We start from the raw sequence: 17,191 nt of genomic DNA on the forward strand, positions 1-17,191 counted from the left end.
ATCTTCCAATTTATTTCCTTCATGAGTTTTTTATTGTGTTGGTGATTTCTGTCTTCTGTCACAGCATGAGCAATATGGAAATATGCACTGCATGAAAGCACTGGTTTAACCTTTATCAGAATAGTTGTTCAGGGTGAGGGGGAGAATCTGCATTGTAAAATGCCAGAAAATAATTGTTAAAAATTCTTTCTACATATAATTAAAAAAATAAAATTAATTAACTGATCAAGGAGAAATGGAAATGACTTTATGATCATTCTGTTCAGGGCTATCAGCCTGTGGACTAATCCTTTTCAGAAAGTTTTTACATGCTTTAAATACATGGGATTTCAGAGGAAACAATTATACTGGAAATCAGTGTTTATCAAACGTAGGCTGGTGGTGGGGGAGGCTGCGAGTTAAATGGCACTGTAGAGAGAGATGGGCCTGGAGTCAAGAAGACTTAACTTCATGAGTTCAAATCCAGCCTTAGATACTTATTAGCTGTGTGACTCTGGTGAAGTGTGATTTCACTTAACCCTGTTGGGTTTAATTTCCTCGTCTATAAAATAAACTAGGGAAGAAAATGGCAAACCACTCCAGTATTTTTGCCATGAAAACCCCAAATGGAGTCATGAAGAGTCGAAATCAACTACAACAATAAGCAGTTATCAAAAAAAAAATTTTAAGTTCACAGTCAATCAGTAAGTATTTAAAAAGCACCTTCTGTGTGCCCTATCTTCCTGGCAATGTGATAAAGCTGCTATAAGAATTACTGGTCTAGTTTCTTCAAATGGTTCTAATAATGAAGAGCATTAGTGGAGATATAGATAAAATAAACTAAGTTTCTTGACCTCAAGGAATTTAGATGAACTTGACCCAGTTACAACTAAAGACCATCAAACAAACAAATTAAGTGCATTAGAGTCAGTGATAACATCAAAGTTTGCAACTGAGGGGTCTGGATCCCTAATAAAATAGATAAGAAAGAGAAGTAGCTTCTGTGGAAAAGAGAATAAGGTGGTGGGAGGCACTGGCAGGATATAGGTCTCAAGCTTAGAAAGAGACATAATTGGAGGCCATCGAGAAAATATAAGAAGGGAATCTATGGAAGGTTTTGAGAAAGTGCAGAAAGAGAAAGTAGGAGGCATTCTTGGTCAGGGGAGAGTTGGGCTAGATGGTCTCTTATGACAGACTTTTGGAGGACAGTCACCTTCACAAGTGTCTAGGAAGAAGCAAAAGAATTAGTGAAAGAGTCAAGTAGAGAGTTATAGGAAACAATCCTAATCTCAATTCAATAGGCTGGCACAATCTAAACAAAATCCCTCAAGTGAGCAAGCATGTTCCTGGAATCTTAAAGACTTAGGAAGCATACTTATTTAATCTGTGGATGAAATATTTATTAAAGGAATGGCTCAGAAGCTCTTGGAAAGGGAATGAGTGATTCTGAAGGCTCATCAAAAACAAGTCATGCCAGACTAATAAACTCATTTCTTTTTTTCAAAAGGATTACATGTCTGGTCATATTTCTGGATTGCCTTTTCTATACCACTGATCTGTTTAAAATCCAAACCAGATCTAGTTTTCCTAATTGGTAATTGTTAACCTAGTAACTCAAGGAAATGTCTGGTTTTCCACAAAGAAAGTGACATCTATCAAGATTTCCTTGTAGGAAAGGAGACAAGTGGGGAATCAATGGTCTCCAAACTTTTTTTGGTAGCACATTCCTAACTGTAAAAAATGTTTTGAGCACATACAACCCATGTAGATATTTACTTATAAGTTACGTACACTATTATCCAAAGAATAATTTCACACATTATAAAACACACAAAAATAGACATTTAAAAGGAAGATATAAAAGTGAAATATCTTGTTCTGGAGTTGATAGGAAACCAGTGGAGATTAGTAAGTAGGAAAGTAACATGGTCGAACCTGAAAAATCACTTTGGCAACTGTATAGGGACTAGATTACAGAAGGGCAAGACTTGAATCAGAAAGACCAATCAGAAAGCTGTTGCAACAATCCAGGTGATAAGTAATAAGGGCCTTTAACTAGGATGATGGTGTTTTAGTGGAGAGAACATATATGACAGCTATTATGGAAAAAGAAATAACAAGATTTAGCAATTAACTGGACATGGGGAAGTGAAAGTGATGAATAAAGGATAGTACTGAAGGTGTCTGAATGACTGGAAGGTTGGCAGTGCTCTCAGAAGTAATAGAGAAGTTTAAAAGAAGGATGAGTTTTCAAAAATGTAAAGGGAAGAAGAAATAAATATTTATTAAGACTTCACAAAGAACAAATTTAAAATCCCCAATTAACACCAAATTGGAAATCCTGAAAATCAAAGGAGAGATTAGTAAAATTGAAAATAAGAAAATCATTGAACTAATAAATAAGAGTGGGTTTTATGAAAAAATCAAGAAACCAGATAAACTGATGGTTCATTTGATTTTTTAAAAAAGAAAACCAAATTACCAGTCTCAAAAATTAAAAAGGGGAAATCATATCCCATAAAGAAATTATTAGGATTGTAATTATAAATTATAATTATAAAGCAATTATTAAGAGCTTAACAAAAATATAAATTGCCTTGATTAACAGAAGAGGAAATAGAATACTTAATTGTATTATGAATTCCCTAAGAAACAAGCTTACTATATGCCAGGCATTGTGCTAAGCACTTTAATGATATATGATAAGGATAGCTTCAATCCAGATCACAATCCAACCATGCCTCTTCATCCCTTGTAACTTACTCCATCCCACACAAAATGAAATGGTAAGAGAGGAGGTCTTATTAATTGGTCAGTTCCCTGAAGTACAGAGCTTCCTTGACAAGGGGTATTAGTCACAACTATGAAGTGATTTGAGGAAGAGGGCACTGGTATGCTAGGAGGATCAGGGAGTTTTCCAAATGACCCTTATGCAGTGCCACTGTGAGTGTCCAGAGAGTCAGCCCAATTCAGAAGGTAAAAGATTGGGATCTTATACAGTGGAGGAAAGAGAAGAGTTGGGAAATGCTAAAAGATAAAAGTAGGTGTAGTTGTGTTGGAGACAAGCATCATAATTCGTTATTTCAGGCAGAGTGCAACATGTGCCATCTTCCCAACACATACCCCTTAGGTAGCTTGATCACATACCCCCAAAGGGTCAGACCATGTCCCCCTGGGGTAAAGCCATAATCCCCACTTTACAGACCACAATTAGGTGAATTCAGAAGTGGCTGAAAGACCAGAATTCTATTGAGAAATTACAAAAGGACACAGATAAGAAAGGCACTGGATAAAAAGGTATGGAGAGAATGAAATCTATATCACTGAAGGGCACTTCCACATCGATTCCAAATTTATGAAAGCACTGAAATAACTAAATATTTGTCTTATACTTGGATTTAAAAAAAAAAACTGCACATGCACAGAACGGGAGAGATATGGCCAGACAACAGTTTATATGAAAAAAATCTGGGGGTTTTTAAGGCCTGCAAGCTTGTTAGGAAGTAACCCTCTGCCCCGGCAGCCAAAAAAGCTAAAACAATCTTAGGCTACATTAGGAAGAATGCTGGAGGTACTCTGCTCCATGTGAGAAATGACACAAACTAGACTGTGTTTAGGATGGCCAGGTTGGTAAGTGGATGCCATAACTGGAGAGCAAAGAGAAGCAGCATTATTCAGTGGAAGCAACATCTATTTAGCTTAAAGAAGGCAGGAAGGCAGGAGGAGGGAGGGAGGGAGGGAGGGAGGGAGGGAGGGAGGGAGGGAGGGAGGGAGGGAGGGAGGGAGGGAGGGAGGGAGGGAGGGAGGGAGGGAGGGAGGGAGGGAGGAAGGAAGGAAGGAAGGAAGGAAGGAAGGAAGGAAGGAAGGAAGGAAGGAAGGAAGGAAGGAAGGAAGGAAGGAAGGAAGGAAGGAAGGAAGGAAGGAAGGAAGGAAGGAAGGAAGGAAGGAAGGAAGGAAGGAAGGAAGGAAGGAAGGAAGGAAGGAAGGAAGGAAGGAAGGAAGGAAGGAAGGAAGGAAGGAAGGAAGGAAGGAAGGAAGGAAGGAAGGAAGGAAGGAAGGAAGGAAGGAAGGAAGGAAGGAAGGAAAGGTGAGAAGGGAGGGAGGGAGAGAGGAGGAAGATTAGCTTAACAATTAGAGCTGCCCAAAATGGAAACAGACTTACTCAGGAGGTAATAAGTCCATTCTACAGGGTATCCCTACTCAGATACAAGCTGGACAAAGTTACCTTTAGGAGTCTGTACAGTCCTAAAATACTATGATTCTAGGGGGCCAGTCATCCCCATCAATTTGGTAACTATGAATAGTCATAAGCTGCTATTTAGAAATCCTCTAGGACACAATCTCCTCATTTCTGAATAGAGAAACTGAGGGCCTAATAAGTTAAGTGATATGTCCATGCCCCACAGCTGGTCAATGGAGCACTGATTCCTAGGGGTCTCTGTCCTCTTTCCATGACATCAAATGTATATATGTGTGAATAAGGGTAAACAAACTTTGTGATTTGCAAATCATTAAAAAGTGGAATTTTGCACCTATTGATACTACGTTTTAAAGCTTCTGTCCCTTGGATATATGTTCAGTGATAGCCTTATGACTTCTCGTCTGCTGCTCATTTGTCTACATCACAGTGTCACCTCAAAGAGTTTGAATCACTCTATAGAGAAAGTGCTGAAATAGCAATGAAGCACAAAGAACCAAATTCTTAGTAAAAAAATGAAAGAAATTATTGCTATCTTTATAAAGACATCAATTTTGTTGAAACACTTATGAAGACATGGGACACAATTAGAAATGATACGAACAATGGAAAATAGTCTAGGCTATTATGAAGAAGGCCCAATGATGTAATGTAAGTGCACTCTCCCTCCCATGAGAAGACCTGGGAATGGGCAGTTTGCAACAATGTTAGATAGATACCTTTCCTATGGAAGGAACATGGTAGGGTTATAGTCCCTATCATATAGACACTGGACTTCAAGAATGGCCAGCCAAAGAGCTATCAGAGAACAAAATAGACTAGAACCTGATGGGTTCTCAATTCCAAAAGAAATCAATCCTTACCCAGTGAAAGCTCATTTCTATGACTCTCTCTCATGGCATCTTTGTGGGTGGTCTTCTTAACAGGATTCCCATGGCTTGCAGAGAAGCACAATGATGCATCTTCCTCCGTTGCTGACCCCTGAAACAACCCAACATCCCCCAAGTCAAAAGCTAAAGCTCATAGACAATCACCCTGCCCAGTCAGCATAATAGGGAGCACTAAGATCCTCCAAAAGATCCAAGACAAATGACTGAAGGAACTTAAGGTTTCCCAAGGACAGGGTTCATGCCAAGAGGCAACATGAAAGAGAGAGAAAAGACCAGGGACTGCAGAAGCAAGGGCCTGATCAACAGCATGGGCAAGACTCTCCAGCATGGACATAGGACATAGGGTCTTATGGAAAGAAAAGAGGTGTGAAAGAAAGAAGAACACTGGGGCCCAAAATGAGAGGGGATCTGATCTCAAGAGAGGAAAGAGCAAACTGTAACTAACCTGGGACTCTGCTGCCATCTCCCAGTCCCCAACACGACCCACCTTAGGCAGGGCAGGAACCCGGGGAGCAAGGACAACTGAGGAGAAAAATAAAGACAGACATTTAAGGTGCAGGTCTTTTTCCTTAAGCATCTTTGAAACACACTGACCAACTCTTCTTACTATCTATTGCTGTCCCTACATTTGGGAGGTGGGAACACTTGTGAGAGTGGATCTCCATCTTTCTGATGATTAACAAAGGAACCTCAGACAAATGCACACAATAATGGCCACTAGCTTCCTGTAATATACCTCCAGATGAAATTTTAGAACTGAAAAAACACAGATAGAGGGAGAAAGGGAAAAATCCTGATTTCAATATTCAATATAGAGATTAACCTGAGACAAAGCAATAGCCAAGCTCATGTTCCCAGAGTACAATGGTTTCCAGGTGCTCCATTAAGCACGTGCCCCTATTGAATCCTCTCCAATGTTACCACCCATTTGCTGAAGTCCAGACTTCTTAGGCAGAACTCTCCCTTTCCCTACAATACCCTGGTTCTCACCATTCTCTTTAAGAGGTCGTGATTCCTCCTTAAGCTGGCGCTGCCCTGGGCAGGGATTCTGCAGCAGCTGTTTCTGGGATGGTCCCTTAGACTGGCAGTCTGTGGGCTCTATCTCCAAATCTTTCACGGCTCCCAAAGGCCTAGACTCCTTTGAGGCCACTTCCTGTCCATGTGCATTGGCAGTAATCTGTGGGAAAACCTCCAATTATCATCACTCAACAAAACCTTGGCAGGGAATCCCAAAGCAAGAAATGTTAATAGCTGATTCAAGCCAATATTGGTTTATATGGGACACAGCTAAATGTCTCAAGATGAAAGTTCTAAAAAGAAATATAACAGGATTTATAGATTCATTATTTAGAGCTGAAAGGGGATTAAAGCCAGTACCCTCATTTTACACATGAAACAACTCCAGCCTAGAGAAGTCAAGGAGCACTCTCCAAGTCACTCAGAGACTAAAGGGATTATTCAAGGGCAAATCATGTGCTAATAATAAGTAGCAAAGGATCTAAACCCAGATCCTGAGATTTAAACTGAAATTCTATGATATTCAATATTCTTTCAACACTACTGAATGACTGTCTATCCCAATTTACTTATTCCAACAATATAACCTTAGTTCAAAACATCTCTGTAATCATCCTTGGAAGTTATCTCCAGAGATAAAGCAAAAAATAAGTTTCATGGTTTCACCTTCTCAAAGGGCTTTACACATTACACAGTACTACATTTGGAGGAAGCAAATGCATTATTATTGTTTTACAGATGGAGATGCTGACCTTCCCTAAGTCACCAGAGTTAGAGTAAGGAATTAAACTTATACCTTCTGACAGAAGGTCCCATGTTTTCTCCATTATCTTATGCTGCCGCTGAGTCAAAAGTCATATTATCCCATTTATTGACCAGAACTGGCTATTTCTAAAAACTCAATTTGCCTTCTAAAGATTTGGCAATACAGAAGATGCTGGGAATGCAGTCCACTACAGTGAAAACAGTGCTGGATTTGGCCTCAGAGGTAGTGTCTCCCTGTCTCTAATTACCTGTGTAATGTACAAAGTGCCTGAGTAGCCGAGTCCCAGGATAAATTACTGAACTTCTCTGGAACTCAGTTAATTTGTTCCTTTTCTTTTCTTCTCTCTCTCTCTCTCTCTCTCTCTCTCAAACACTTACCTTCTACCTTATTGATTCTAAGTCAGAAGAGAGGTAAGAGCTAGGTAACAGGGTTAAGTGACTTGCCCAGGGTCACACAACTGGAAAGTGTCTGGGGCCAAATTTGAACCCAGGTTCATATCTCCAGGTCTGGCTCTCTATCCACTGAGCCCCTACCTCAATTTCTTTATTGTACAATGAAGAGGTTGGGCTAGATGACTTTTAGGGCCCTGCTAACTTAAATTTTTTTTTAAAACCCTTACCAATTTTCTTAGAATAAATAGTATCAGTTCCAAAGTAGAAAGGCAGTAAGGGCTAGGCAATGGGGGTTAAGTGACTTTTCCAAGTCCATAACTAGATTTGAACCCAAGATCTACCATCTCCAGACCTGGAGAGATAGATAGATAGATAGATAGATAGATAGATAGATAGATAGATAGATAGATAGATAGATATCCACTGAGCCACTAGCTGTTCCCCTTCTAGCTTTAAATCTATAGTCCTATATTTATAAGAACATGCCACAGATCATTCCAGAAGAGCAGCTTCTGAATGTTTTGAGCAGCAGCAGCCTCAGTAAAATATTTGCAGTCCTTCTGAGAGGTCTACTTGGAAGTAGGGGATAATCTTTTGGAAGTTCAAATTTTCCCAAGTTTAACTTATAGTCACATGATATGTGGCCCTTGCCTGGCCCCCAAAAACCTCAATGCTAACCTCCAACCCTCCAAGATTATCATTCCTAAGTGAAGATGGTACCAGGGGCCACTATCAGAACAAAGACAAAAAAAGGTATATTCACTGAGGTGGGAGAGTGAGCAGGAGTTAACGACAAACTAGCTTTGGCAAGCAAAGTCTATCTTCTCTGCCTGGAAAGCCTATCTTTTACATTCTTTCTACCTGCTCAAATCCTATTCATCTTTTAAGACTCAGCTCAAAGGCTGCCTTCTTCAAAAACCTTTGCAGAACACTTAACCTGTAACTATCTTTGTGGGTAGATGCTATAATTCATAGACTTGACAATAAAAAGGAAAGTGTCCTAACAATAAGAGCTCTCCCATCATGGAATGGGCTACCTCAAAAGATAGTGAGTAGATTTGCCTTTATTAAAAGCTCTCAAGCAGGCCCTGGATGACCACTTGTTTGGCTGTAAAAAATAAATGATTCCTGTTCAAGTGGAGGTGGACCAGAACTATACTTGAAAGGTCTCTTCCATCTCAGAGATTCTGGGTTGGTGGGAAGCAAAGCAAGATAGGTGGCTCAGAGGCCCTGAGTTCAAATCTAGCCTCAGACACTAGTTGTATGACCTTGGGCAAGTCACTTAGCCCCCATTGTCTAGCCCTTAGCACTTTTCTGCCTTAGAACCAATATATATTATTTATTCTAAGATGGAAGGTAAAGGTTTTTTCAAAAATAAAATAATTTGTTTTAAATACAAGGTAGAAAATGGTAATGAGGTCCAAAAATATTCCAAGGTCAGGTTATTCCAAGAAGGTATGGTTAAGAGAACTACAGAAGCAATATGAAAATCCCCAGCTCTACTGATGGGCAAAACCAAAATCATTCTGGGGGTTACTGCTAAAACGGGTGGCATAATGGTCAGAATACTGGACTTGAGAGTCAGGAAACCTGATTTCAAATCCTACATCAATCCTACATCAGATGCCTCCTAGCTACGTGACCCTAAGCAAGTCACTTAATTTCTATCTGTTTCAGTTTCTTCATGTGTAAAATAGGGATAATAATAATGCCTATCTCACAGGGTTGTGGTATGGATCAAATGAGATAATATATGCAGAGCTTTGCAAACCTTAAAGTGTTAAATAAATGCTAGCTATTTTTTTAATTTTATGCTAAGCATTATTATTGAAAGCTAGTATGAACACCTGTTATTATTGCTAATTGTTGACAATTAGCAAAGGTTGATAGTCAAGTAAAGCCAATAAGAAAACAGAAGTCTAGCATGATTACAATGAGTATTTGTGGGCCAGTAACATGAAGAATGTTGCTAATGCTACTATGGATTAGATGACTACTAAAGCTTAAGAATGTGAGTTGTGATGTATCAGGGACCTATAATATTTCCAAGTATTAATAACTGGAAAGAGTATATTAGCTCTAAGCCATTTTTAAAAGATTATTTTAACTGTAAAATCCTAAAAAAAAAGAATGAGAGGTGTGGACACTCCTTAACTCCTATAAGGGTTCACTCTCCCTTCTGATGGAAAGGTGAACTGGAATAATAAAGCTTTCTATCTACACACTGATTGCTGCAGACATTCTTGTGATATACGCATCTGTCACAGTTGTATTGGCAGAGAACCAAGTTTTTATCGGTCACATTGTATACTGGAGGGAAGAGGAGAAACCACTAGGATGAGAACATTGGTTCTTACCTAAGGGTCAGATACTACCCCCCCCCCCCAAGGCCTGAAGGGAAAAGTCTGTCCTGGAATGGGCAAGGTATTCCAGAGAATTTTAAAAGAGGGATAATTGTTAACACCCAGGCCACAACTATGGAAGAGTAAAGACCTCAGGGAATTCTGCACCTGGTAGCAGGACAAGGCCTCTTGGCAATGACTCTAGGTAGGTCAAGAAAATTCCCCCAGGAGGGAGAAAGTAAATGGGTAAGAGGGAAAGCAACTAGTAGTGCGATTCATCTAAGGACTTAGCCCTATAGCAACTAAATATCAAGCAATAGAAATTGCCACTTCCTTCCCATTCTATGAAAAGCATCCATAGCTCATATGAAAAGTAGGTATAACATGATCTGGTCCTCTGTCCCTCAAAGTTCAATAATTCAATTTGCTATGTTTTCTACACTGTGTAAATTCTATGTACAGGTACCAAAAAATGCTCTATATGGCTTTCAAAGTCCCTAAAATAGGCTGCAGCTACCATCAAATTTATGACCAGACCTCTTACAATGCTGACATCCCCAAAATCAAATGTGCTCCAGGAAATACAGCCATAAAATGATTTCTATAGATAGAATCTTATTTTTCCCAAGGACTTCTATAGCAAAATTGGAGTTTTCTGGGGAATTTGTGTCCACTGGTCTTAATCTTTTCACTAAAGTTTCTCATATTTAAGAAAAAGGAATTTTGGAAAATTACGAATTTGAGGAGATGAAAATTTGGTCAAATGAGGCAGACTATGAGCAGAGCAGTCAAGACAATCAAAATTGCAATACTTTCTTATTGTGGACACTACAGTGAAAAGAAAGGGCCTAAGAAACAGAGCAGAACTGCAGAAGAGTGAAGGAACAGGAGAGGAGCATGCAGCAGGAAATAGGTCAGTAATAGTAACAGGCCCATTGTCCTTTAATCGGAGAAGCAGCAAAGTGGTTAGTATAAAGGTTAAATACCTGCCCTCATAGAATGACCAGGGTTTTCCCTTCTCTAACAAATATGGGTTGTGCTACCCTGAGCAGATCCCTTGATCTTTCCATGCCCCCAAACAACCTTCTAAAAGTGTAGACTGCCAAATATTTGCCAATCTGCATTGGTGGAGGGAGGTTCCTCATTTAGTGCTCCCTGTACCAATGAAATCACAGATCTGGACCTGCCTCCCACTTACACTTCCCAAAAAAATTTAAATAGGCCCTTTACTACATTTAACTAGGCCTCCTTATTCTCCTTACCTGCTGTCCTGGTTTCCTAGGATTTATCTGCCAATCCTCCACCAAAGCCACAGCCTCCTCACCACTCTCTGGATGATGCTCTCGCACCCAGCTTTGGATCTCCCTGGGTAAGATATTCAGGAATTGCTCCAGCACCAGCAGCTCCAGGATCTGTTCTTTCATACGCACCTCTGGCCTCAGCCACCGACAACAAAGTTCCCAGAGTTGACTAAAAGCTTGGTGGGGTCCAGACACCTCCTGATATCGAAACTGCCGGAAGCGCTGACGAGAGATCTCAAGATCAAGTTCATCTCCCCACAAAGCAGATTCTTGTTTCCAAGAGGAATCCTCTTCTAATTTCACTATAAGGAGCCCCTCCTGCTCTGTTGGAGACTGAACTGGGGACTCCAGGGTTGTGGCCATAATAGAGTGTGGTGAGTAGCTTCAAATTGGTTGGGCCCCAACCTAGATGGCCCTCCTAACTCTTCAGTCACCTTATTTGACTTATCACCTCCAGGTTGGCACCTTTGAGAGGGGGCTTCTCCCCCTAGGTCCCTAGGAACAGAGACACAAAGGATGTGAGCAGAAGGTACAAAGCAGCCTCATTCTGCTACCACCCAACCTGGCACTCAAAGAATAAAAGGTTTTTGTATAATCCCAAACTGGGCTTCTACCCTCAGTGATAGTCAAAAAAGCTGCTCCCATGTGCCTGTGTGCCAATTTTTATCTCATCAGGAATGCTTTGTTTGTGAGGCCCCTTCACCCACAAACAGGAAGCTGGATCATAGTCTGATACCAAACCCAGCAAAGCTAGTGGCAGTCCTTTTTGCAAAACAGAGAAGAGCTAAATCAAATGAGTTAGATATGGGTCTGAAAATACAATTTATTCATGAGGAAGCACAGTGTTTTCATCCATGCTATATACAGTAGCAAAAGCTATCAACATTACTCAGGTGAGGTAGAAAGATCCAGGATTTACACTGCAGGACCAAATTAATCCCATGTCTGAATCCTACAAAAACTGAGCTCATATTAACATGGGTCCCAGGAGTAGTTTCAGCATTTCTGACATGCTCTTTCCCACTGGGCTGTGGACAGTAACATAATCAGCCAGTGAGACTGAAGCAAAGGGACTGGGTGGGTATAGATTTTGCCTTAAAGTGTTCCAGTCTTAGGAAGTAAGGATATGGGCAGAGGAGGGGATATCACAGATCATATGGCAGATCTAATCCATAAAAGTTCTTTACCCAAAGATTAGGCTTAATTGTATTCTAAAATTGCTAAAAAATGTGTATTATGAAGCAGATATTACAACTCTTCATTACCAGAAAATCATCACAACCCTTTCTTCCCCTTTCTCAGAAGAATTCTGATAGCAATGAAAACAGTCACATGTAGTTAGCCCAACAGCTGCTTAACTCAATTCCATGTTAAAAGTTGGCCAAGTTCCATATAAATTCCAGATGTTATAGTCTATATAATCTGTCCTGGGAAAAGTTCATTCCCACAAATTCTCTCTTGGCCCTAAGTCTCCCTGGAAGACTGTCAGTACTAAAGCATCATTGGAAGTTGATTATTTAATCCTAAAACTTCAAAAGTGATCTAAAATTCCTACAAGAATCTCAAGATTAAACCTGGCCTACTCAATCATTCTTAATATTAAAGATGATCTAATCCTAGTCTAGACTATTCCTTTTCTCCATTTCACTACTGGGCCATAAATGATAAGGATGGATTTTTCATGCCAAGACCCAAATCATTGGCTTTAGATGGACTCTAAATAACCTTGAATTTCATACGGCACAGTCAAATAGTCTTTTGATTCCTTAATGGGCATTCACCCACCCAGCAAATATACACATAATCCATATAGGATAAGGGAGGAAGAAACTTTAACATGCTTATCTATATAGTATATATCATTACTCAGAGTCCCTGGGCTTCTTCAGAGAATAATGGAAAAGAACAAGCATTTATCTAGGGTCTACAATGTGCCAAGCACTGTGCTATCCCTCATTCTTCCCAGCTCCTCCCAATTTCCACTCTTCTTTAGACCGTGTGTCCTCGCCACTTTATTGACCCTCCTCTTTCTTTGCCTGTATCTTACTAAAATCTTTGTCCCTGCTTGCCCCTCAGTGCTACTCCCCCATCTATTTCTTACCCCCTCTCCTCTTCTTACCCCTCTAAAACCGCCTCTTTCGATATTTTGTCAAGCCCCCTAAACATTCTCCTTAGGTCCTCAATCATTCTCACTCTTTTCATCCCCTCTATTTCCTCCCATATGCTTTTCCATTCTTTCCTTCTCTTCATATTTCTCACAGTTCCTCCCTTCCCCAGACCATCAGTGTTTTACCTGTCCCATTATCTCTGTCCTCCTCCCCCATCCTTTCAGAGTATCACAGTTCCCACCCTCTTTCTCCCTCCCTCACTCCTTGCCCCTTTACTCCCATCTCCCAGGATGCCAGGTCCCCCTCGGTCCCTCCTCACGTCCCTTCTCCGCCCCCTTCCTCTTCCCTCTCCTGTTCTCCTCATTTCACCGATTTCCTCCCCCCACCCACCCACCCATCCTCTCCTCTCTGCCCCCCTAGGTCTTTCCTACCTTGACCCAGGATGTCAGGAGCCCCAGTTCTCCCCTCCCTTAGGGTCCTCCCTGTTCACTACTCCTTCTATGTCCCACCCTCGACCTCCCCGAGTATCTCGCTGTATTCCCCCCAACCTCACCTCCCCCAGGATGTCACGGAGGGGTGGGTCACCTCCTACCCCTGTCCCCCTCCAGCCCCATCCTCTCCCCCTCTCCAGGATTCCAGGCCTCTCTGCTCTCCCCCAACCCCGTGCCCCTTCATTGCCCTCCCCAGAACCTCCCCAGCTGTCACAACCCCTCGGTCCCTTCCCCTTCCCCCGCCCAGGATGTCACGCCCCCACCCCCACCCCTATCCTCACTCTTTTCTCATCTTCTCCGCACCCCGACCCTGGCACCCTTACCTCTGTCCTAGGTCCCCAAAGCAGGGCGTCTCTGGCCTACCCCCAGGATAGGCACGAGCCTCCCCTCCCCGCGCAGTCCGCACTCACCTCACCTCGGCCAGCCCCCTAGAGCTTCAGCAAAGCCCGCCGGGCGGAAGTGACCATTGGGCTCTCACCGGGCACGCTGGGAATTTGAGTCCCGAGGGGCGGGACCGCTTCTAAGACTACACCTCCCACAGGGACCTGCGCCGCAGGCCTACGGGTAGTTCGCGCTACTTGTCTTTCTTTCAGATTGACAGCTCTCCTAGCCAATAAGTAAGGAAGTCGACCACTGAGTCCCTCCTCTGGGTGTGTCGAAAAGAGGCGCAAAGAGGCTGCAGCGCCCACAGGACGTGAGCTGCTGGAGGGTCTAGTTTAGGGTGGAGTTCGCTCCAGGAAGCAGCCCCCCAGCTCCCAGTCCATAATCCTCTAGACCAATCTCTCAGGAACTCAATCCTTCGAGAGACTCAGATAGACCTTAGGGAGATGCTAAGGGTCAAAGCCTCATAGATAGATACCAAGGGAATAGAGCGACAGAGAGAGTCTAGAAATAGTCACCAAGACAGAGAACACAGAGACAACAAGGGCAGAGACACCAGGACATGTCACCAACAGAGAGAAACACAGAGACATCTAGGACAGAAAAACCATGACAGAAAACAGTCACCAAGAACAGAGACACTAAGGACAGTCAACAAGACAACACAGAGAAACCAAGGTAGTGAAGACAGACACCAAGGACAAAGCCATCAAGACAGAACTCAGAAATAGCAAGGAAAGAGTCACCAACATAGAGAACACAGAGAAACTATGGGCATCAAGACAGGAAACACAGAGAATCCAAGGGATAGGGACATCAAGAACTAAGCCACTAAGTCAGGGAACACAATGACACCAAGGAATGGAACCTCAGAGGCACACACCAGGTACAGACACAAGTACAGGAACACCAGCGAGAGACAACACCTCAGAGAGACACACCAAGGGACAGAGACACCAAAATGAGAGCCATTGAGTGAGAAACAGAGAACCTCAGAGAGAAATACTAAGGGACAGAGCCACAGAAAAATGAGCACAGAAGCATAAAGGGACACAGAAAAAAAGCTGAGACACCAAGGGGCAAAACCAAAAAGAGAAAACAGAAACTAAGGGAGAGAACTACAGAAAAAGAAAAACCAAAAGTCCGAGTCACAAAGAGAAAGCACAGAGAAATGAAGTCACAGAAATTCCTAGAAAAGGGAGGGAGGGCAGGGAGATGAGGGAGGGAGAACAATAGAAGATGACTCTACTGACATTGAGAGACAGACTGACAGAAGAAAAGCCAATATAGACCGCAGGGGACAAAAGAGTTAAGAAGAGTAGTATTGAGAGAAAAAAAACAACCCACAAAGTTTTGGAAATAGAAACACTGAGAAGAGTCTGACAGAGACTCACAATACAAAAAGTATAGCAACACCAAAAATCAGAGACTCAAAGTCACTGGGATCCCTAAGAAACAAGAATACTTGGAGACACAAACAGGGAAAAAATTGGGTTAGTGGTCCTTGTTTTATAGTAAAAAAGATAAAAAAGAAACAGGAAGATATTCAGATACATGTCCCCATCCAGGGACACAGGCAAGATTGCCCCAGGGTGCAAAAGCCTAGAGATATTTTATTTGTATATTACTAAAATCACAATGATATGAACTTCATAAGGAGGGAAGTCAGGAAAGAGTAGTCTTAGGCAGGAGGAAAGAAAATCAGCCCTTCAATCTTTTGTGATTGGTTTCAATTGAGAAGGATGAGGTAGAAAGCTCTGAGCCATACAGTAGCCCCAAATGGCAGAGCTTTAGGGACCCCTGAACTTAGGAACATGTACAAATATTCTCATCATTTGGCAGATATTGGGTCTTCCTGTTGCTTTCCATCCTTAACATTTGCCAACCAGTCAACAAGTTCAATAACTCAATTTAAATCTGATTGGCTATGCTCCAAGTTTCTTAATGGTTAGACCATGTTGGCAGGAGAATGTGATAAATAACTTCCATCCTCCTTCATAACATGGACTTTCACTAGCACTCTGTTTATCTGGGACTATAGGACTCGCACTGGGCAGAAATTATAGATCTGTATTTCTTCCAAGGCCTTTGTGAAGAGATTTCTAACTATGCTGACCCTCAATAATTTCTTCCTTCTCTGAACACCTTTTAGTACTTATATATTTCATGTGACCCTTAGCATACTCTGTCTGATGTTACTGGTTATGCTTTTTTGTGCATCCATTCAATATTTTCCTAGTGGTTTCCTCTATGATTTTGCATCATGGAACCCTATAATCTCAGAAGAATTATTCTAAGTGACCTAAAACATATAATACCATTTAAAATGGCATCAGCATATTACCATTAAGGAAGTGAATTTGTGAAATGGCATACAGTTCATATTCATCATAGAGGTAGATATGGAAAGGACTTGAGAAGTCTCCTAGTCCAAAACTCCCTCATTTTATAGTTAAGGAAACTGAATCCTGGAGAGGACATTTTTATCAATGACTTAAATAAAGTCATAGACAGAATACTTAGAAAAATTATAGATGATACAAATCTGGAAGGGATAACTAATATATTAAAAGACAGTATCCAATAAAATCTTGAAGGGTTAAAATACTGGAAGGAATCTAATAGGATAAAATCTAATGGCAGGGGACAGGGGTAGGAGCAGACATTGTTAAACAACTGTTTGTTAAAAAAAGCTGAATGTTTTGGTGTACTGCAAAGTCAATAGGTCAAGGTCAATAGAAATTTGATAATCAAAAATCAAATGGTGTCTTTAGCCACATTAAGACATGTATAGTTTCTAGAAATAAAGAAGTAATCATCCTAATATACTCTGAAACCACATCTGAAATGTTGTGTTCAGGTTTATGCATCGCAATTTATTAATTTTAATATTTTTTCCACTTACATGTAAATACAATTATAACATTTGTTGTTTTTTTATTTGAGTCCCAAATTCTCTCCCTCTCTTCTAAGACTTTCCCCACATTGAGAAGGCAAGCAGTTTCATATAGGTTATATATGTGCCGTCATGTAAAGCTTATTTGCATACTAGTCTTGTGAAAGAAAGTATCAAAAAACAAAAAATGTGAAAATAAAATAAAATATAGACTGCTTCAATCTGCATTCAGATTTTAGCAGTTCTTTCTCTGGAAGTGGTAGGCATAACAATTTAGGGAGAATATTTGTATAGCTGGCAAGCTTTAAGAGATCCTAGTTTTCCAACCAGGATTTTGGAAAGCACATAAAGATCAGTTGAAGTAATTGGAAATATTTAGCTCCAAGAAGGGAAGATATGACTTTAAATACTTCAAAAGCTGTTATATGGA

At 41.1% G+C, this 17,191-nt stretch overlaps 1 protein-coding gene across 4 annotated transcripts in view; it reads right to left on the minus strand.

The window, feature by feature from the left end:
- Nucleotides 1–13,983, minus strand: part of LOC100032742 (zinc finger and SCAN domain-containing protein 20) — a 30,043-nt gene extending 16,060 nt beyond the window's left edge. For 2 of the 4 annotated variants that reach the window (XM_007492968.3, XM_007492966.3), the window contains exons 1-5: nucleotides 13,895–13,983; nucleotides 10,847–11,380; nucleotides 6,058–6,244; nucleotides 5,513–5,589; nucleotides 5,041–5,158 (exon numbers count right to left, since the gene is read on the minus strand). In XM_007492968.3, coding sequence (XP_007493030.2) covers nucleotides 5,041–5,158; nucleotides 5,513–5,589; nucleotides 6,058–6,244; nucleotides 10,847–11,248 — 784 coding nt within the window. In that variant the 5' untranslated portion in view covers nucleotides 11,249–11,380; nucleotides 13,895–13,983. Of the gene's footprint in view, nucleotides 1–5,040; nucleotides 5,159–5,512; nucleotides 5,590–6,057; nucleotides 6,245–10,846; nucleotides 11,381–13,807 lie in introns of all 4 variants that reach the window. The other 2 variants (XM_056795336.1, XM_056795335.1) reach the window with 2 other exon arrangements.
- Between the last annotated feature and the right edge of the window lie 3,208 nt (nucleotides 13,984–17,191).

The sequence above is a fragment of the Monodelphis domestica genome, chromosome 4 (genome assembly GCF_027887165.1).
Source record: "Monodelphis domestica isolate mMonDom1 chromosome 4, mMonDom1.pri, whole genome shotgun sequence".
Taxonomy (NCBI): Eukaryota; Metazoa; Chordata; class Mammalia; order Didelphimorphia; family Didelphidae; genus Monodelphis; species Monodelphis domestica.